The following is a 23,467-nucleotide window of genomic DNA, read 5'->3' on the forward strand; positions in this document are numbered from 1 at the left end:
CTTTGTTGATTACCTTTTTATTTTAATAATTCTTTTATTTTTTATTTTAATAACTTCATTTTATTTTTCCTTCCTTCCTTCCTCTCTTTCTCTCTTTCGTTTTCTCCCTTTTCTTCTGAGCTGAGTGGCAGACAAGGTCTTGGTGCTCCGGCCAGGTGTCAAGCGTGAGCCTCTGAGGTGGGAGAGCCTAGTTCAGGACATTGGTCCACCAGAGTCCTGCCAGCTACACATAATATCAAATGGCAAAAGCTCTCCCAGAGATCTCCATCTCAACACTAAGACCCAGCTCCACTCAACGACCAGCAAGCTACAGTGCTGGACACCTTATGCCAAACAACTAGCAAGACAGGAACACAACACCACCCATTAGCAGAGAGGTGGCCTAAAATCATAATAAGGTCACAGCACCCCGAACCACACCACAGGACATGGTCCTGCCCACCAGAAAGACAAGATCCAGCTTCATCCACCAGAACACAGGCACTAGTCCCCTCCACCAGGAAGCCTACACAACCCACTGAACCAATCTTCCCCACTGGCAGCAGACACCAAAAACAATGGGAACTATGAACGTGCAGCCTGCAAAAAGCAGACCCGAAATGCAGCAAGTTAAGCAAAATGAGAAGACAGAGGAATACACAGCAGATAAAGGAGTAAAGTAAAAACCCACCACACCAAACAAATCAGAGGAACTAGGCAGTCTACCTGAAAAAGAATTCAGAGTAATGATAGCAAAGATGATCCAAAATCTTGGAAATAGAATGGAGAAAATACAAGAAACGTTTAACAAGGATCTAGAAGAACTAAAGAGCAAACAAACAATGATGAATGACACAATAAATGAAATAAAAAATTCTCTAGAAGGAATCAATAGGAGAATAACTGAGGCAGAAGAACGGATAAGTGACCGGGAAGATAAAAGAGTGGAAATAACTACCACAGAGCAGAATAACCAAAAAAGAATGAAAAGAACTGAGGACAGTCTCAGAGACCTCTGGGACAATATTGAAAGCACCAACATTCAAATTATAGGGGTCCCAGAAGAAGAAGAGAAAAACAAAGGGACTGAGAAAATATTTGAAGAGATTAGAGTTGAAAACTTCCCTATTGTGGGAAAGGAAATAGTCAGTCAAGTCCAAGAAGCACAGAGAGTCCCATACAGGATAAATCCAAGGAGAAACACGCCAAGACACATGTTAATCAAAGTATCAAAAATTAAATACAAAGAAAAAATATTAAAAGCAGCAAGGGAAAAGCAACAAGTAACATACAAGGGAATCCCCGTAAGGATTCAGCTGATTCCTCAGCAGATTTCTCAGCAGAAACTCTGCAAGCCAGAAGGGTGTGGCAGGACATATTTAAAGTGATGAAAGGGAAAAACCTACAAGCAAGATTACTCTACTGAGCAAGGATCTCATTCAGATTCAACGGAGAAATTAAAACCTTTACAGACAAGCAGAAGTTAAGAGAATTCAGCACCACTAAACCAGCTTTACAACAAATGCTAAAGGAACTTCTCTAGGCAGGAAACACAAGAGAAGGAAAAGACCTACAATAACAAACCCAAAACAATTAAGAAAATGGTCATAGAAACATACATATCGATAATTACCTTAAATGTAATTGGATTAAATGCTCCAACCAAAAGACACAGACAGGCTGAATGGATACAAAAACAAGACCCATATATATGCTATCTACAAGACAGCCACTTCAGACCTGGGGACAAATACAGACTGAAAGTGAGGGGATGGAAAAAGATATTCTACGCAAATGGAAATCAAACGAAAGCTGGAGTGCCAATTCTCATACCAGGCAAAATAGATGCTTAAATAAAGACTATTACAAGAGACAAAGAAGGGCACTACATAATGATCAAGGGATCAGTCCAAGAAGAAGATATAACAATTGTAAATATTTATGCACCCAACATAGAAGCACCTCAATACATCAGGCAAATGCTAACAGCCATAAAAGGGGAAATCGACAGTAACACAATCATAGTAGGGGCCTTTAACACCCCACTTTCACCAATGGACAGATCACCCAAAATGAAAATAAATAAGGAAACACAAGCTTTAAATGATACATTAAACAAGATGGACTTAATTGATATTTATAGGACATTCCATCCAAAAACAACAGAATATGCTTTCTTCTGCTCATGGAACATTCTCCAGGATAGACCATATCTTAGGTTACAAATCAAGGACTGGTAACTTTAAGAAAATTGAAATTGTATCAAGTGTCTTTTCTGACCACAACGCAATGAGACTAGATATCAATTACAGGAAAAAATCTGTAAAAAATACAAACCACGGAGGCTAAACAATACACTACTAAATACCCAAGAGATCACCGAAGAAATCAAAGAGGAAATCAAAAAATACCTAGAAACAAATGACAATGAAAATACGATGACCCAAAACCTATGGGATGCAACAAAAGCAGTTCTAAGAAGGAAGTCTATAGCAATACAATCCTACCTCAAGAAACAAGAAACATCTCAAATAAACAACCTAACCTTACACTAAAGCAAGTAGAGAAAGAAGAACAAAAAACCCCCAAAGTTAGCAGAAGGAAAGATCATAAAGATCAGATCAGAAATAAATGAAAAAGAAATGAAGGAAACTATAGCAAAGATCAATAAAACTAAAAGCTGGTTCTTTGAGAAGATAAACAAAATCGATAAACCATTAGCCAGACTCATCAAGAAAAAAAGGGAGAAGACTCAAATCAACAGAATTAGAAATGAAAAAGGAGAAGTAAAAACTGACACTGCAGAAATACAAAGGATCATGAGAGATTACTACAAGCAACTCTATGCCAATAAAATGGACAACCTGGAAGAAATGGACAAACTCTTAGAAATGCACAAACTTCTGAGACTGAACCAGAAAGAAATAGAAAATATAAACAGACAAATCACAAGCACTGAAATTGAAACTGTGATTAAAAATTTTCCAATAAAGAAAAGCGCAGGATCAGAAGGATTCACAGGCGAATTCTATCAAACATTTAGAGAAGAGCTAACACCTATCCTTCTCAAACTCTTCCAAGATATAGCAGAGGGAGGAACACTGCCAAACTCATTCTACGAGGCCACCATCACCCTGATACCAAAACCAGACAAAGATGTCACAAAAAAAGAAATCTACACACCAATATCACTGATGAACATACATGTAAAAATCCTAAACAAAATACTAGCAAACAGAATCCAACAGCACATTAAAAGGATCATGCACCATGATATAGTGGGATTTATCCCAGGAAGCAAGCAAGAATTCTTCAATATACGCAAATCAATCAATGTGATAAACCATATTAACAAACTGAAGGAGAAAAACCACATAATTAATCTCAATAGAAACAGAAAAAGCTTTCAACAAAATTCAACACCCATTTATGATAAAAACATGCCAGAAAGTGGGAATAGAGGAAACTTACCTCAACATAATAAAGGCCAGATATGACATACCCACAGCCAACATTGTTCTCAATGATGAAAACTGAAACCATTTCCACTAAGATCAGGAACAAGACTAGGTTGCCCACTCTCACCTCTATTATTCAACATAGTTTTGGAAGTTTTAGCCACAGCAATCAGAGAAGAAAAAGAAATAAAAAGAATCCAAATCAGAAAAGAAGAAGTAAAGCTGTCACTCTCTGCAGATGACATAATACTATAAATACAGAATCTTAAAGATGCCACCAGAAAACCACTAGAGCTAATCAACGAATTTGGTAAAGTAGCAGGATACAAAATTAATACACAGAAAACTCTTGCATCCCTATATACTAATGATGAAAAATCTGAAAGAGAAATTAAGGAAACATTCCCATTTACCACTGGAACAAAAAGAATAAAATACCTAGGAATAAACCTACCTAAGGAGACAAAAGACCTGTATGAAGAAAACTATAAGACCTGTATGAAGAAAACTATAAGACACTGATGAAAGAAATTAAAGATGATACAGACAGATGGAGAGATATACCATGTTCTTGAATCAACATTGTGAAAATGACTCAACTACCCAAAGCAATCTACAAATTGAATGCAATCCCTATCGAACTACCAATGGCATTTTTCACAGAACTAGAATAAAAAATTTCACAATTTGTATGGAAACACAAAAGACCCCGAATAGCCAAAGCAATCTTGAGAAAGAAAAAACGGAGCTGGAGGAATCAGGCTCCCTGACTTCGGACTATACTACAGAGCTACAGTCATCAAGACAGTATGGTATTGGCACAAAAACAGAAACACAGATTAATGGAACAGGAAAGAATGTCCAGAGATAAACCCATGCACATATGGTCACCTTATCTTTGATAAAGGAGGCAAGAATATACAATGGAGAATAAGTCGTGCTGGGAAAACTGGACAGCTACACGTAAAACAATGAAATTAGAACACTCCCTAATGCCATACACAAAAATAAACTCAAAATGGATTAAAGACCTAAATGTTAAGGCCAGACACTATAAAACTCTTAGAAGAAACACAGGCAGAACACTCTATGACATAAATCAAAGTGTGATCCTTTTTGACCCACCTCCTAGAGAAATGGAAATAAAAATGAAAGTAAACAAATGGGACCTAATGAAACTTAAAAGCTTTTTCACAGCAAAGGAAACCATAAACAAGATGAAAAGACAACCCTTAGAATGGGAGAAAACATTTGCAAATGAAGCAACTGACAAAGGATTAATCTCCAAAATCTATAAGCAGCTCATACAGCTCAATATCAAAAAGACAAACAACCCAACCCAAAAATGGGCAGAAAACCTAAACAGACATTTCTCCCAAGGAGATATACAGATTCCCAACAAAGACATCAAAGGATGTTCAACATCACTAATCATTAGAGAAATGCAAATCAAAACTACAATGAGGTATCACCTCACACCAGTCAGAATGGCCATCATCAAAAAATCTACAAACAATAAATGCTGGAGAGGGTGTGGAGAAAAGGGAACCCTCCTGCACTGTTGGTGGGAATGTAAATTGATACAGCCACTATGGAGAACAGTTTGGAGGTTCCTTAAAAAACTAAAAATAGAATTACCATACGACCCAGCAATCCCATTACTGGGCATATACCCTGAGAAAACCATAATTCTAAAGGAGTCATGTACCACAATGTTCATTGCAGCTCTATTTACAATAAGCAAGTCATGGAAGCAACCTAAGTGTCCATCGACAGATGAATGGATAAAGAAGATGTGGCACATATATACAATGGAATATGACTCAGCCATAAAAAGAAACAAAATTGAGTTAATTTTTAGTGAGGTGGATGTACCTAGAGTCTGTCATACAGAGTGAAGTAAGTCAGAAAGAGAAAAACAAATACCGTATGCTAATACATATATATGGAATCCTAAAAAAGAAAGTGGTTCTGAAGAACCTAGGGGCAGGACAGGAATAAAGATGCAGATGCCGAGAATGGACTTGAGGATATGGTGAGGGGGAAGGGGAAGCTGGGACAAACAGAGTGGCATGGACATATATATACTACCAAATGTAAACTAGATAGCTAGTGGGAAGCAGCTGCATAGCACAGGGGGATCAGCTCAGTGCTCTGTGACCACCTAGAGGGGTGGGATAGGGAGGGTGGGAGGGAGGGAGATGCAAGAGAGAAGAGATATGGGGATATATGTATATGTATAACTGATTCACTTTGTTATAAAGCAGAAACTAACACACCATTGTAAAGCAATTATACTGCAATAAAGATGTTAAAAAATTAAAAAATAAATGAGGGAGGAGATATGGGGATATATGTATAGGTATAGCTGATTCACTCTGTTATACAGCAGAAACTAACACACCATTGTAAAGCAATTATACTCCAATAAAGATGTTAAAAGAAAATGTTCTCGACAGAAAAATAATAGTAAGTGGCTGATTACACATAATTTCAAAAGCAGACATTGATAATTAGCATATATTTTTCCCTGGCTCTTGGAGAAGCAAATAAATGAGGCAGAGAAGTGCTTACATTTTCCTGGTTTGGCTGGAATTCGAATCACAGTGGGCTTCCTGGTGGGTGCTGGTTGAACTGCTCGTTCCTTTGCTGGTTCTGTTCTTGTGGGGAGCTGAAAGGGATCTAATGAAAAACACAGTGTATTTTGCATGTTTTAGTTAACACGGACTCAAACAAAAAAACCTCATTCATAATTAAAGAGTCATATTTTTCATGCTCTAGGGAAAACTATTCATGGATAAACAAAATCTCAGTTTGCAGAGACAAAAACAAAGTCAGGGCTCATGAAAGGAAATAACTTGGTGCTCCGTAAATAATTCATGTGGCTTTTCTTCCTCTCTGATGAGAGAGATCCGGGACAATCTTCAATTATGTAGAAGCTATCTTTCACAGGAGTGTAATCATTCCATAAGTGTCTGCCTGAAAATGAGGGGCAATTGAAACATGCAGCCAATTTCCCCCCTATAGTGAAGCTTCCCGGATCCCCCAGGAAGGAAGGTCTCTTTGCCCCACCCCTGTGCCTGCATTGGAATACCTCCCTGAAGGGCTGGCCCTGGGCCTGGTCCCCACCCCTCATCCCACCCTGCCGGAGCCTGGCAGCAGCACTCTCGGATTGAACAGTGAAGTGAAACTACACCTTGCTAACATGAAAACGGAAAACGTTTTATCCTGGAAATAAAATAAGACATCTCCCTTCAAATATTTAATTTTGGGCCAAGGATATATATTCTCCATCTTAACCCACTCATTTAAAATGGACAGTATGTGCTTAGGGAGAGTATTTTAAATAAAAGCACAACCACCAAACTTTTTTCTTCCTTTTTTCGTTTTTGGCCATGCCGCAAGGCTTGTGGGGTCTTAGTTACCCAACCAGGGGTGGAACCCAGGCCCTCGGCAGTGAGAGCGTGGAGCCCTAACCACTGGACCGCCAGGGAAATCCCCCACCAAACTTTTTTACCGAAAGAAATAGTCTTTTTTTCTTTAATGTAAATGTTCTTTTTAGTAGTTTGGGAAGATGACCAAAAAATTTTTAGAAGATGAAAAACCTAAAAATAAATAGATGAGCAAAAATAAAATCAAATGCTGTATAATGCATACTCTATACGGTGCACAGGGTCTCGAGAGGCCGCTTTTGCCTTTATTCAGCAAGAGGCAGAATGAATACATACTGTATTCAGAACCTGTTCTCTGGATCTCACCTGTAGGGAGATACTCCCTATAAACAATGCACTTCACAGCACTTGTGATGAACAGCATTCATGTTCTGCCTGTTATGAGCTGCAGTTCAATAAAGCATCTTTTGCTGACCAGCTCTTTTCAGAATACAGGAAGAGCTGAGCTAAGGGTAAGATGGCCTTTCAGCTCCTTGATACTTGCCCTTCCCTTCCACCCAGCTCTCAGGCAACCCCACTCTCAGACCTGCTAGCAGAGCATCACCCACTCACTAGTCACTTGATCTCACATGTCTGCTTACCATGTGCCAGTAACGGTGCGAGGTGGGGAGATAGGATGGTTAAGTACAATCCTATTTTAAGTTTATTATCTATCACCTAAGTAAGGCCCCCAGATGGCATGCTAGGTAAAATAATAATTATTAGGCTAGTTAGGAAAAAAAAAATTAAATGACCCCTCTGTGGAAACCGGTCTATTAGCTTATTAGTGAGGCGAGTCTTGTCTATGCTCAAAAATCCAACTCAACATCATCAAAACAATATCAAACTTTCAAAAAAGGCTCTTGTAATAATATCACTTTCTTCCATTGTAACCTATATCTCCAGAAAACAAACAAAGCTTCTTCTTTTAGGTCTAAGGAAATTCGTCAATTCCTTATTTTGTTATAGCATTATTTTTCATTTCAAAAGTAACATTTATTGTAAAAATAGGAAACATTAAGAAATATATGATAGGGACTTCCCTGGTGGCGCAGGGGTTAAGAATCCGCCTGCCAATGCAGGGGACACAGGTTCGATCCCTGGTCCGGGAAGATCCCACATGCCGTGGAGCAACTAAGCCCGTGAGCCACAACTACTGAGCCTGCACTCTAGAGCCCACAAGCCACAACTACTGAAGCCTGCATGCCACAACTACTGAAGCCCGTGCACCTACAGCCTGTGCTCCACAACAAGAGAAGCCACCGCAATGAGAAGCCCTCGCACCACAATGAAGAGTAGCCCCCGGGCTTCCCTGGTGGCATAGTGGTTGAGAATCTGCCTGCCAATGCAGGGGACACGGGTTCGAGCCCTGGTCTGGGAGGATCCCACATGCCGCGGAGCAACTAGGCCCATGAGCCACAACTACTGAGCCTGCGCGTCTGGAGCCTGAGCTCCACAACAAGAGAGGCTGCGCACTGCAATAAAGAGTGGCCCCCGCTTGCTGCAACTGGAGAAAGCCCTCGCACAGAAACGAAGACCGAACACAGCCAAAATTAAAAATAAATAAATTTAAAAAACCTTAACCTGAGTTGCCAAAACTCAGGTTAAGATAGTGGTGATTCTTCAGATGCCTTAAAAAAAAAAAAAAAAAAAGAGTAGCCCCCGCTCGCCACTAGAGAAAGCCCGCACGCAACAATGAAGACCCAACACAACCAAAAATAAATAAATTTATTAAAAAAAAAAAAGTTGATCTTTAAAAAAAAAAAAGGAATATATGATAGAAAGTCTCCTGTAATCCTATCCCTGCAGTAATAATTATTATCTAAAATATGCGTATCTGTCTACAGATTTTTTTTCTGTATCATATGTATTATTACATACGTATTTTGAAAAACACAAACCTGTATCATAAGTATTATTACGTAGGTATTTTGAAAAACACAAACAGGATCATTTTATACCTATTTCTTTGTAACTTACTCTTTCACTTTTTTTCATTCAGTATTGATCGGGTGCCTGCTACACATCAAATACTATTCTAGATGCTGGGAATACGTCATTGAACAGAGCAAAGAACTCTGCCCTTGTGATGCTTACACTCCAGCAGGAGATGGAGACAATAAACAGTAAATATATTGTTGATTCATGTGGTATATTAGAAGGTGAGACATGCTACTGAAAAAGGGAAACGTAGAGCAAGGCGGAACTTCAGTTGTGGGCAGAAGGGAAGCAGGTTGCAGCGTGAAACAGGAGTGCAGGGGGCGAGGGAGAGGAGGGCTCCATGATCCTCTTTCCAACAGATGGATTTTGCATATTCTAACAGTTCTTCCAAGCTGAAAAATACACTTTGGGTTTTTAGGAAACAGCAGTGCTGATGGATAAACAGGCGAAGGTAGGCTGGTATTAAAGCCCATTATTGCAAACATTACCTGAAACTGAACTCCCTGAACGTGTCATCTGTTCTGAGTAATGCTAGCTAGAATGAAAGAATTTGAAGACCCCAATCTCGGCATTTATTTTATTCAAACACAGAAACATAGTATCTCTCCTGTGGGCACACCTTTCCTTCCTATTCGTCTCTCTCCCCTGCCATTGCCCCTGCTCTGCCTCCTTGGCCCTCACTGGAACCCACTGACCTCCAAGGAGCGACTTTCCTTCCCCCACTGCTGCAGACTTGACTGTCCCCCGTCCCCTCAACCTTGGCTGTAACAGCCCATCCTCTCAGGGCTCTGTTTCCTGCTGGGAAAAGGACCAAAATTCAAGAAAAGGATTAAGGCTGATAACTGTTCACAGTGCTCTCCCATTCAAGTGGTATTTCTGCTTTAACAGCTGCTTTGGGTCCCTACGATCTGGTGGTTATTAGGATAGGTTTTTAGTTGGTGATTTTGGGGAGGTGAGTGTGGAGGGAGAAGAAAATCTTGAGTATGGAATCACTTCAATTGTTTCCCAACCCATCTGATGTTCTGGGCCAGGATACCACGTACAGTCTCTCTCTCTCACATCCCAGGAGTGAGAGCACGAACAAGGGGGGCAGAGAAGGAGAAAGAGGCCACTCAGTGCCCTTGGAGGGCTGGGCACAGGGGGATCCCAAATGTGCTTGTTCTTGGAGGACCAGCCTCAGAGAACCCCGTCCCAAATCCTGCAGGTCTCAACTACCGCATTAAAGGGTCCAGTCATTTTTTAAAACCTGCTAGATTTAAACTGAAGTAGCAAGATACAACTTAAATACAAAGTATTCAAAGTGTCCTAGCTACCCACTTTCTCTCTCTTTCTTGGTCTTTATTTTTAGTATCATTAGCTGCTCTTTGATAACTGGCACTCAGATCATGTGTAATTATTCTAGTATACACGTCTCCAAAACAAAGAAGAAAAAAAATTCTTTGTCAGTACAGTGAAGCAAGGAAGTCTGAGTGTTCCAGTACTGTGGCTGTTTGGCAGGAGTGGGTCTGCTTCATGACTTCCCCTAGCTGTGCTCCCTGAGTCAGTGAGCTCGGCCTGTGCCTCGCTGCGCCCTGTCCCAGGCTGCCTTCCAGAAGAGGCGTGCCGATGAGCGGAGAGGAGAGACAGCATCACTTCAGTGAGAAGGTGGAGCCAGAGGCCTGTTTTTCATCTTGATGATGGTGTGAGAGTCTCCCTCTAGCTACACAGTATGCTTACTTTTTGCGTCTTTTCGTGAGAGGGGTATTTTTCTCCAATAGCAATGTTAAGGGGGCAACCTAGAAGGCAAGGATGGTACCTCACGTTTGGGAACTCCTGGCACTGCCAGGTGGGAAACTGGATTGTTGGTACTGTTAATAAGTTTAAAGTTCATGATCTTTAAGCCAGGAGTCCCACTTCTGGAAATTTCTTTATAAAAGCACTAGTAGAAGTAAAAATATTTACAAGAGTGTTTACAAGAGCATTTTTTGTAGTGGTGTCCATCAATAGGGGAAACGTGGACTTGCCTGTGCTGCGCTCATACCAGGGAATATCAGGCAGGTATCAGGGAACAAGGAGTCAGACTTAGATCTACTGGCCTGGAGAGAAGTCCCTAAACCTCATTACTAAATGAATAAAGTAAGCTGCTGGGTAATGGGTACAGTTAGGTAAGTAAACATTTTTGCTGCTGAGTAATGGGTACAGTTAGGTAAAACTTTTTGTAAAAAACAGGAAGAAGTACATGTACGTGTACGTGTTTGTAAGCTTTGGCTTGGAATGTCCAAAGGCACAGAAAGCTACATACAACATGGTTCACACTGGTTATTCTGAGGATTTGAATGGATTGGAGGGAGATTCATTTTTGCCTTTTACTAAATGTTTATATTGTTAGACTTGTTACCGCAAATATATGTTACTTTGTGACTGAAAAAAAATCCAATAAAATAAATTCAATCACATGAAAAAAGTTACAAAATTAAGCTGAAATAACACCCCTGCCAAACAAACTGAAACAAAAATCACTTAGAAATAAGAGGAGGGACTTCCCTGGTGGCACAGTGGTTAAGAATCCGCGTGCCAATGCAGGGGACACAGGTTTGATCCCTGGTCCGGGAAGATCTCACATGCCGCGGAGCAACCCAGCCCGTGCACCACAACAAAGAGTAGCCCCCCCTCGTCGCAACTAGAGAAAGCCGGCACGCAGCAGCGAAGACCCACTGCAGCCAACAATAAAAATTAAAAAAAAAAAAAAGAAAGAAGAGGAAAAATATGAAAATACTTGTCCCTTTAGCTGCTTTTTCAAGACAATAATGGCCATAAAATTTTCCATAAAGTAACGAGAAAAACAAAAACTCTTTTTTTTGGCTAATACTCCTCAGTGATTCTATTTAATAGGAAATAATGCAGATACATATTTTTGAATTTGTCTAATTTAGACATATTTAGTTCATAATAATTAGCTTTTATTTGTAACCTTGAATAATATAATTGTTTAGAAAAATCGCATCTTATTATTCTTAAAATTTCTACTCCTCACAGGCTGAGGAACAGTGTGGGGGGCAGCTCTTTCTCTGTGGCAAAGACAAGGGATATGCCTCCTAGTTTCTTTCATCCTAATTCTGCTTACGGTCATCTATTTGAAGACCAGCTTCCCCCATCCTCTCCTGCTGATGGAGTTCCCTCATAAAAGACCACCTTTGTTAGCATTTTTAATACGTCTTCCAAAGACACAGCATATGTACATGTAACTATGTGTTTTAACACCAACACTATAGCTAAAATACCATGACTACTATCTATACCTTGCATTTTTCACCCAGAGTACCTTGGCGGTTGGTCCATAGTAGGGGATAATAGGTGGTCTGCCTCTTTTTTAGCTACTGCCCAATATTCCATTGTATGGATGCAACCAGAATTTATTTCAGAAGTCCACTGAATGCAATTTCCAACATTCTGTAGACGTCCTTAATCTGGGTTCCAAGAATAGGCCCTTGAAGCTCTGGAAACTGTACCTCCAACTGTGCGTACGTGTGCAAAAGGGTTATTTTCAAGGGAGAAAAAAGATTCATAGGCTAACTGAGCTCTGTGATCCAGAAAGGGTTAAGAACCCCAGTGTCATAATTTCCTCTATCACAGACTCTTTGCTCTTGCTTCTATAGAGAAAACACAACTACCTGCAAAAGCATCTCCTAACCAAGTCTAAGGAGAGTCCATGGCATCTTTCTCTACTTTTATTTGCAGTGTTTACTCTGCCCTCCTTCCAGCCCCCTCACACCTGCTGCCCCTTTACACCTATAGCCACATGGTCTTCATTACTGGGTTGGGAAAAACATTGATGATAATGTAGTTTTCTGCCCATTACCTGTCTCCAATAATATGCTTGTCATCATAATTAGTTTCACCATCCTTGGCTAGCTTTTCTGTCATTTCCTTCTTTCCCTTGAGTTCTGTTAATAGCAGAAATTGGCTGCCAAACTATCATTCTGGTCTGTGTAATGGGGTTGACAGCAGTATTCTGCTTTTTTGACACCTGGGTATGATTTGTAAAGGTGTGAAGAGGAATTGCTAATGCTTCTCAGCTCCACTACATTAACCTGGAAGGCATTCTACCTAAGAAATGAATCCAGTATTAAATTGCCTGTTTTATGAGTTTCCCTTTAATAATTTTTCTAATCCTTACAGTGTTTTCACAGTTTCAGTATTTTCTGATCTCTATTTCCTGAGATTAATATGGCAACTTCATTTTATGAAAACTACATTATTGGATTTTCTTTATTTTTTGAGGGAAAAGAAAAAGAAGGAAAGACGTATCTGTGAGTTTCTCTCCTTTCTCCTGTGTTCCTCCCCCAGTTTTTGGCTGATGCCAGGACGATTAAGCAAGGTTTCATCAAAAGACCATAACCCTTTATCTACAAGACAATGCTATTAATACACCACCAAAAAGTCACAAAGCCTTAGAGCATGGGGAATATCGTTAATAATACTGTAATAACTTTGTATGATGGCAGATGGTAACTAGACTTATGGTGATCCTCTTAAAATATCAACTCACTAGGCTGTGCACATGGAACTAACATAGTGCTGTATGTCAATTATACATAGTGCTGTACGTCAATTATACATAGTGCTGTACGTCAATTATACTTCAATTAAAAAAATGTGTAGCTCCCCCACTCCAAAAAAGTCACAAAGCCCCAGTCAGTAAACAAACAAAAAGTCCCTCTACATTTTGAGGAATTCAGAGGTGATCTTGAAGGCCTCTGGAGGGCAATAAGCAAGGAAGCAACAAGGTCCAATGTACACGCTAGAAAAATCCGTTGGGTAACCATGATATGATGATGGGTTTGAGGCAGAAGCAGAGGCTCAATTTAGGAGGCTACTGCAGGAATCTGGGCCTAAAGATTAGAAAAGTGGGCCAGTAGCAGGAGTGATGAAAACTAGAGGAAAATTTAAGAACTATTCAGAAAATAAAACCAGCAGGACTTGACCACTAACTGGATGTGAAGGACAAGAAGTAAGAATAATGACTACCACTTATTGAGCACACACCATGTTTCAGACAATGGGATAAGGCTTCCCTCCATAATCATATTTAACACTTGCAATGCCTCCAGGAGGAGTATTATTACCATGTTTCAGACAATGGGATAGGGCTTTCCTCCATAATCATATTTAACCCTACAATACCTCCAGGAGGAGTATTATTATCGTGTTTTACAGACGAGGAAACCGAGGCATTGTGGAGTTAAGTAAATTGCCCAAGGTCACATAGCATTTAAGTGGTAGACCCCGACCTGCCTGACTCTAAGTCCAAACAGCTAGTCACTGTGTGTGAGAGGTAGGAAGGCTCAAGGATGATGGATAGGATCCTTTGGGGGGGCTGGTGTGTGATGGTATCACTAGGACAGGAGCAGAATACAGGAAGAGAAGCAGGTTTAAAAAGAAGACAGAGTGGACTTCCCTGGTGGCGCAGTGGTTAAGAATCTGCCTGCCAGTGCAGGGGACATGGGTTAGAGCCCTTGTCCGGGAAGATCTCACAGGCCGCGGAGCAGCTAAGCCCATGTGCCACAACTACCGAGCCTGCACTCTACAGCTCGCGAGCCACAACTACTGAAGCCCGCGCACCTAGAGCCCGTGCTCTGCAACAAGAGAAGCCAGTGCGATGAGAAGCCCACGCACCGCAACGAAGAATAGCCCCCGCTCGCAGCAACTAGAGAAAGCCAGTGCGCAGCAACAGAGACCCAACGCAGACAAAAATAAATAAAATAAATAAATAAATTTATAAAATTAAAAAAAGAAGACAGAGTGTTCAGTTCAGGATAACTCCACAGGTAAGAGCAATGGTTAAAGTCAGGTGGGGCAAGCAAATTAGACCTTTTGCTGAAACACTGCCTCAGTAATTAAACATTGTGCAAGGAAGTGGTAGAAATCAAGAAACAGAAAAGGCTGAGTAGGAAGCACGATACTGTATTCATGTTGATGTATACTGCTGACCTTCCTTTTTGAAGATGACTGTAATTATCTGCTTGATGACACAGAATAAATTCTCAGCAATTATTAACCAAGTTGCCATTCCCACAGAGTCTAGCAGCGTCTACAGAAGGTGGTTATTATTTTGGCTTGTACTGTTTCCACCCCTGAACAGCCTGCGGCTGTGGGATCTACCCCTCCCTGTCCTACTCTGAACCCTGTTAACACCAAAAGGGTTTAAGTAAGAAAATGGTATAACAAAAACTTGAAAAGTTTTTAATGTGTTGCCTGGTTTAAGGATTCGTGAAAATGCTGAGTACCAACATGATGGAGTGAAAATTAAACTAGACTTAGAAAGAAAAGACAGACTTTGAATCCTGCTTTGGAAAACCGAGTAATTACCCTTTGATCTCTCTCAGTCTCATTTTCTTCATCTGCAAACTGGGGCCAATGATGCCTTGTAAAGGGTTAGGGTAAGTATTAAATTAAATAATGTACGTCTGGACATCTAGCAGAGGGTTTGGAGCTAGGCAGAAGTTCAATATATCCTAATGTTTTTCTTTCCACTCCTTATGGACAAGAGGCATGCTATAGCCAGTTACAATGTTGTGTGCATGATAAATATTTAATAAATATGTGGTTGTTATCATTTAAAATATGCCTGTACTTAGCAGAATTTGGTTTTGAATCACAGAGCTTATATCATTTTGATGCATGTTAAACATTTAGAAGATGACAGCTAACCTTTTGAAAATACTATTACGCTTACATGTTCATAAATTCTGCCCAAGTAAGTAAACAGCAGTGAAAGGAATCTTAGCAATGACAAGTACAGCAGTTTAGTTTGACAAATCGAAGATAAGCTTTACCATCACACTCTCCATTTGAACAGTGTGAGGAAAGAAAACATACTCTCTGCCTCTTGGGAAATCTAATTGTCCCGATCTTGGCAGGAAACTTACAACTGTTGTAGTTTATTTACAAAACTTTCCATTCCCAAGGGAAGGTGTTCTGTGAAGATTATGGAACAACATTCTGCAACATATGGCCGGGTTTACTGCTCCTGCCAGAGTCCTCCGCAGGGCTGGCCCCTTTCCCGGCACTCCCGTGGGGCTGGCTCCATCTGAGGAGCCCTTCTGGGGCATTACTTCCCCACTCTGAGAAGTTTCCCTCTCTTCCTCCTAATGCTTGAATCTCTACCTGCCCGAGGAGGGAGCCGGCCTCTCATCTAGTTAAGTCCCTGGTCCCAGTCTGCTTATGTCTGGCTCATGTGAGAGTAATCAACACGTGTGCCTCCCTCTTTCTCCGTCACCATCTCCCCATCCCAGATTTTCCCTTCGCTCTCTGATTCCATCTCCCACCCAGCTCCTTGTTTCTTTTTTTTTTTTTCTGTACGTGAGCCTCTCACTGTTGCGGCCTCTCCCGTTGCGGAGCACAGGCTCCGGACGCACAGGCTCAGCGGCCATGGCTCACGGGCCCAGCCGCTCCGCGGCACGCGGGATCCTCCCGGACCGGCGCACGAACCCGTGTCCCCCGCATCGGCAGGCGGGCTCTCAACCACTGCGCCACCAGGGAAGCCCCGGCTCCTTGTTTCTTAATCTCGCTGTGTTTCTCCCTGTCTCTACACATCCACACACACACACATCCACATGCTCGCATGTGCACACACATGCACGTCCACGCCTCAATAACTTATTGCCAGAAACGCAAACAGCAGCGCCACTTGAGATGCTCTATGATGAATTTAGATTGCCCTCCTCTTCTGAGTTTTACTCACCCAGAACCATCTCTGAATCAATAGAGTCTTCAGCCAGGTTCCCAGATGGGGCGGGTAAAACCTCATCATCAAAGCTGATGAGGTCGATGTCCCCCGGAGGCTTGCTTTGCAGAACCGGGACTGGGGGGCTGGCCGGGGGTCCTTCTCCCAGGGACCTGAACGCTTTGGCTTGTGACGCCACGGAGAGTCGGGGAGGCACAGTGATGGGTTTCAGCAAAGCCGCAGGGTAGGGGGGCGCTTCTGAGGCCGCAGGGTAGGGGGCCACTCCTGCAGAAGCTGATTTCTTGGGCAGCAAAGGCCGAGGAGCCGGAGTCGGGGCTTTCTTCCCACTGGCAGGGCTCTCGGCCATGGACCCTCCTCCCAGACTCTCGGGATTAACACTTCGTATGAGGCCAGGATTCGGTTTCTTTGGCAATTCGGGTTTGGTTGCAGGGACGCTCCCTGCTTCTTGCGGTGGAGAGTGTGGGGTGAGGCCTTCCCTAGAGGCCCCCCGGAGTCTGTTTGTGGTCCAGGAGTCCCAGCCTCCAGAGGCTCTGTCAGCTGCCGGTTTGGGAGCCACGGAGGGTTTCCCTGAGGCAGGAGCAGGCCTCGGGGGGACTGTGCGGGGGGCAATTTCTGGCTTCTTGGGCAGTCCCACGCTTTCCGCATTTGTCTGACCCTCAAGTGCTTTGATCCTGGAAACGACGGTATTTGGGCTCCGTTCTGCATTCATAATGTTCATCACTGCCTGACTGTCCGAGTGGCCGGTATCGTCCCACAGAGACTGGGGCCGGCTCGGGGTTGCCTCCTCTGGCGTGGCCGCTGGGCTGCTTTTCTGGGGATCCGGCTCTTTAACGTGAGGCTCTCTGGCCACTGGTCTGAGGTTGCTTTTTGATCTTGGTTTGGGCACTGGACATCTTGTAGCACTGGAGTTTTCTGGACAACTCTGTTCTTCAGAAATATCAAAGACTATTAAAGGCGTCTCGTCTGTCGGAGGATTGCTGGCTGAGGCTGCTGGGGAAGGCAGGAGAGGTTTCAGAGGTGCCGGCAGTGCTGACAAGACCAAAACGAACAGATGCGGCCGTGTTATAATTTCAAAGAAAAAGGATACACAGAGTTTAACAATAGACATGTAGACTATCAAGAGAGTTTGGTTTCCTTCCTTAGGAAAAAGTAATTCTAAAATCAATGGAGAGATGTTTATATTCAGCTTCCTGCAGGAGGGTTCTTCACATTATATTTATTCATATAAAAATATTCATTATATAATATTTTATTTTTATTCATTTTTTTGTCACACTGTGCAGCATACACGATCTTAGTTCCCCGGCCAGGGATGGAACCCGTGCTTCCATTGCAGTGGAAATGCAGAGTCTTAAGCACTGGACCACTAGGGAAATCCCTATATAATATTTTAAAACACCATTAAATTCCTGATTCTCAGTAGACTTATCAATGACCATTTCTCTCTTGTCAAAATTCCCAAAATTCTTGCTTTACTTTTCCAAAGTAACTTACTCTCATCTGTTATCTTAATATAATGCTTTTTAAAAGCCTAACAGGACAACCACTTTTAGCATCCTATCAAGTTAAGTGCTAAATATAACAGCTTTCTCAATGGGAATAAAGGGCATCAGCAGTATGACTTAAAAGGATGATGAGTTAAAAGGATGAGTTAAACCATGAGTTTAATGAGTTAAAAGGATGATGTTTTGGGGACTTCCCTGGTGGCGCAGCTGTTAAGAGTCTGCCTGCCAATGCAGGGAACACAGATTCGAGCCCTGGTCCAGGAAAATCCCACATGCCGCAGAGCAACTAAGCCCGTGCGCCACAACTACTGAACCTGTGCTCTAGAGCCTGCGAGCCACAACTACTGAGCTCACATGCCACAACTACTGAGCCTGCACACCTAGAGTCCGTGCTCCGCAACAAGAGAAGCCACCGCAATGAAGAGTAGCCCCTGCTCGCCACAACTAGAGAAAGCCCGCACGCAGCAACGAAGACCCAACGCAGCCAAAAATAAAATAAAAGAAAGAAATTTTAAAAAATAATAAAAAAAGATGATGTTTCTGTGCTATGAACTAGGGTGAACCCCAGAGATTGGGGCTGCGGCTTGTGAGGATGAAGAATGGCCTATTATAATAATCACAGCAAACCCAAATAAAGCAAGCACACAGTGATCACGACGACTGGGAAGCAGAGCTCAATGAATTATGCACAAATCGCAAATTATTTTAAAGGCTGGAGCCTACTGACTACTTCCCTAGAACTAGGTCAGAATTAGGGAAGACAAATTACTTGCATTACTTTGAGGCAGATGGTTGTCTATTTCTTCGGAAAAGTCAGTCTGAGTTGCTGAAGTAATAGTGTGCCTTGGAGTGGCAGCAGCATTATTATTATTTGTAGTGTTAACTTGAACTTGGTTGATTTCTTTTATGACTTGTTCATACGATGGTGGGAGCTGTAGAATGAAGGATGAAGATTTTAGACACCTATGGGTGATAGCCAAGGTGTTAACGGTCTCACTGTTCTTATCTTTGAACTTCATTAAAAATAAAATGCAGAGAGATAATGCGATGTTTACTCACCTCGGCAGGAACCAGCTCACTGGGCCTCCAAGGGCCTGCTGCGGAAGATGGGGGAAATGCCAGTCCTGGGGGTGGGGCTCCTGGAAACCACGAGGTCGGCCTCAGTGGCTCAGCTGCCACAATGGTGATCTCTGGGCGCCTAGCAGACAGAAGCCTCAGTGAGATTTTACAGCCTGGTAACAAGCTATTGTCTATTTGTAAATGTTCAAAGATTCATGAAAATAACTACCACCCAAGAAAGTGACATAAGAACTGCCATAGTCACAGAAATGACCTGTCTGACCTGCACTTTTTCTAACAGTACACCGAGGCAGGCTTCGAGGGAGCACATGACAGCCATCCTCCAGGACACTGGCCTCAGAGAGTTAGAGATGTACCCTGAGTACACTTCGCTCTGCCCTGGCTGATAAGAATGAGGACCAAGACCCATACAACCTCTTCAACCCAGGGCTCTGCTATCTAGCCTATGGCACAAACACAGGGTATCGTAAGACAGAAAAATGCACTGGTTGAATGGAAATGTTTAGTTTTCCGTTATTATAAAGTACATACTCTGAAATGATACTATGTATTAGAAGAACAGCGCCCTCCTCCTCACTCTACCTCTCCCCCATTCAGAATGATCTTTAAGTGTTTAGAGTTTACTTGTTCACTTCTAGACCCTGATGTGTGTGTCTGTGTTCCTGGTCAGTTTGTATAGGAATCTGATGCTTAATCTTCAATACTTGGAGCCACAGTGATTTAGGTGTGGCTTCTTTCATCATTTTCTTAACCTGATTCTACGGTCTCATGTTTACACTTTATTCAACCTGATTTCCTAACAAATACCAACTGCGTGACTCTGAGCAAATCAGTCAACCTCTCTGAGCCTCACTTTTCTCATCTAACAAATAGGTATGATGATACCTCCTCTGCCTTTCTCTAGAACTCTATGGAAAATAAAAATAAAAAGCACTGCCATTATAAAAACTGTACACGTACACACACTCTCATGCTAGCTTGTGAATCAGGAGAAACTGCCCATTGATTAAATGAATTGCATTACCTAAGAACCTCTACTTATAGCTTTTAAAAATTTAAATAACAAGTATTTATTAGCACAAATAACTGAAATAAGAACACATATATTCAACATGAGAAAAACGATTAAACAAAGAATATGATCACCTCACAGACAAATATTATTTAAACACAAACAGTCATATATTAGAAGAGATTGGATTGACAAAGGGAAATATAAGATCTAATTATAGAGAAAAATGAGATTCTGAGATGTATGTACAGAATCCTGTTACCTATCTTCATAATCTGGAATGTACTATTCAAAGCTATTAATTGTTGCTATCTTTATGTAGGAGAGTGAGTACACTGTGCTTTATTCTTTATATTTTTATTAGTTTTCCAATATTTTCTGTAATGAGCATGTATTATACTCAGAGTTAGAAAAAGCGGTTCACAAATTGCATTTAGCCAATCCCCTCTTAGACATTATGCTAAGTGTGCCACAGTGAACTTACTTTCACTTCCCTGTGTGGAATCCAAATGAGTCATTCCAATTGTTATATAGCTTTTATCTAACTAGATAATGAATTACTAGTTAACAAATGTTAACCACTATACACGCATTAACCCTTATGACAACCCTATGAGGTAAGTATGATTAGCGCCATTTTAAAGGTGGGGATATAGAAGCTAAGAAAGGTTAAGGAGCTTGCCCAAGGTCACATGGTGAGAAACGAAGTCAGGATTTGAACTTGGCTATGTCTGACTATAAACTCCTTGCTCTTCATTAGTCAACACGATACTTTAAGAAATCTGACAGTAGGGACCATAAATCTATCTTTCTATTTATCCACCTGTCCACACTTCCATCAATCCTATCATCCGTCTGTCTATTGGTCCTTCCTTCTATCTATCCAGTGACTCACTCCTCCCTGCTCCCCTCCATCCCTCCCTCCCACCAGCCATCTAGCCATTTTTATTCATTCAGCTATCCACCTAGTCTGCCTGACTCTTTTCCTTTCTTTATCCTTCCTTTATTCAATTTTCTATGCTGTCATCAGTTCATTCATCCATGTGACATTTACTAAGTAGCTATGAGGTACAAAGCATTTCTTTGAAGTAGTTACAACAATGCTTCCCATACAGCAGTTGCTTAATAAACATTTTTAGATTGGCTTCAGTAAATAATTACTGTCAAAAGAAGATTTTCAGGCTTGTACTGCTTCTTCTCTCAAGCGAAATCATCATTCAAACTTACAGATTAATTCAGAAAATGTACTGATGAGGCTGTAATACACTCCTTATGAGAGAGAAATATTTAACCTGCTAACTGATGACACACTTTTACTTCATAATTAGCAGAATATATGTCCTCTATTATAAATATAACCATACCTCCTATCTCGATGAAGCTCACTCTGAATAGAAGTCCGAGAAGCTATAAAAGAAAGAATACACTGATAAAGTACAAAATTCGTATATTCAATAAAGGTTTAAATTTTTATAGGATATACTATTGGAAAAAGTTAGCTTATATTTGACATCAGAGAGAATGTATGAATTTTAACATCCATAGTAGAAAAGCAAATCAAAACAATCTTTTCATATGGCATGAAGTTAATTATAGTTATATATCTGAATTGCATAAGAAAATATAGATTTCAAAAACTCCTCAAAGCACATTCCATGGTTCTGAAAAATAATTTGAAGAACGAACAGAGAAAAGACGACAGCTACTAAATAGAAATTGCATGGCAAGAGCATTATGATGACATGAAATAACAACGGGCAGAAAAAATTTTAAGTATCTATTCTAATCCATATTACTACACTTTTGTAATGTTTGTTTATAACTCTATTGTAAAGAGAGTAGAAGTGGTCAAATTTCCATCTATTTTCTAATTTTTCTGGAGTTTTACAAGCCTTAAGTTGTTTTATTACTTACATTAAGAGATAATAATAATACATGCAAAAAGTGTTCAAAGCACTTTTATAAAAATGTTTATAGCAGAGAGTATTATTGTATTTGCAGCACTAACTCTTCCCTTAAACCTCAAACTCAAAAAGCTAGATGGTTTAAGTTTTTTCCAAATTTTATTTTAAAATTAAATTATGTCTTAACCAGATGACCTGGAAAATGTGTCACATATGGGATCACATATTACACACATGTGTAATAGAGAATAATATTTCTATTTTAAGGAGCACATTTAAAAGATACCTTTCAAAAAAAATCTTCAAATACTATACTGTAAAAATTTGTGGACAAAGGGGAATTTGTTTCAGATATAAACTACTTCTACTTTCCTATGTCTCCAATACTCTACTTTTTCAATTCTTCTGACTTGAAAAGGTTGAAGGTATGAATCTTTTCTTTCTTCCTCCTATTAAGTTCTGGTTCTCTCTGAACAAGGAGGATGCCAAAGCTGGAAGGCAGGGGTGAAGACGGGAGGTGGGGATGAAATTTAGGCTGGGGTTGGAGCTGTGACAGCGAACCTACGTGGGGTTAGCAAAGCAAACCTGACATCTGAAACCATAACCCTTGGATCTAGAGTTGGAGAATGTTCTGTACTCATACCATCAACGGGTATGATGGACTAGCACATTTCTATCAAGAGTTAACCAAGTTGAGGTGCATTTTCTCTACTGGAATAAAGGAGGACTGAGAGGCTAAAGCTCTGAGTGGCAGGTCTGATTTGTAAGAACGGTTTCATTAAGTCAGAGGCTCACCGAGCGTGCTACAATCCCATCACCACCATCACTAAAGCCAGAATCAGCAGACACAGCACTTTTAAAAGACATCATGTTATTTATCGTCACACACATACCTCGTCCACGGGGCATTTTTGCTGTGCACTATTCATGAGTGCTAAGGGAAAAAAAGATGGGGTTACAGAAGAGGAAAGGGAGAAAAAAGAGTGAATGCAGTTGCCTAAGCTCTAAAAAGAATAAGCAGCAATATCTTGTCATGCCACTGTTTCTACCCACCTCTGTGCTTCGATGGAAAAGTTGATGAACCATAGTTTCAGAGAATAAAGAAATATGTTGCAGGCAAAGATATATCTGTACAGACCAGGATATCCACACATATAACCACGGTTAAAAAAAAAAAAAAAATCTTCCTACAGTTTTTAGTAACAGTGCCAAAAAAAAAAATCTAAAAATCATTCTGCAAAATCGATTTGCTACTTCGACAGGGATCAATTTTAAAGTATGAATAGTACTCAAAAGGTAATTCAGTAGTCAGTTTACATCTTTCAAATCAGTGGCCTTCCACTTGATTCTGCCCCTTCACCCCAGCGGTCATTAGTAACAGCACCCCAACCCCCGGTTGGCACAGTGGTATTCCCGCACTGCATGCAGCAG

General features: G+C 41.0%; 1 protein-coding gene across 7 annotated transcripts in view; it reads right to left on the reverse strand.

Annotated features, from left to right (window-relative positions):
• Window positions 1–23,467, reverse strand: part of SH3D19 (SH3 domain containing 19) — a 178,863-nt gene that overhangs the window by 38,539 nt on the left and 116,857 nt on the right. For 4 of the 7 annotated variants that reach the window (XM_082652860.1, XM_082652856.1, XM_082652857.1 and 1 more), the window contains exons 4-8: window positions 21,497–21,539; window positions 19,100–19,238; window positions 18,819–18,972; window positions 16,533–17,564; window positions 6,012–6,119 (exon numbers count right to left, since the gene is read on the reverse strand). In XM_082652860.1, the coding sequence (XP_082508986.1) occupies window positions 6,012–6,119; window positions 16,533–17,564; window positions 18,819–18,972; window positions 19,100–19,238; window positions 21,497–21,539 (1,476 nt within the window). Of the gene's footprint in view, window positions 1–6,011; window positions 6,120–16,532; window positions 17,565–18,818; window positions 18,973–19,099; window positions 19,239–21,496; window positions 21,540–22,929; window positions 22,971–23,467 lie in introns of all 7 variants that reach the window. The other 3 variants (XM_082652861.1, XM_082652859.1, XM_082652858.1) reach the window with 3 other exon arrangements.

Source organism: Grampus griseus, assembly GCF_964374135.1.
Source record: "Grampus griseus genome assembly, chromosome: 4".
NCBI classification, from domain to species: Eukaryota; Metazoa; Chordata; class Mammalia; order Artiodactyla; family Delphinidae; genus Grampus; species Grampus griseus.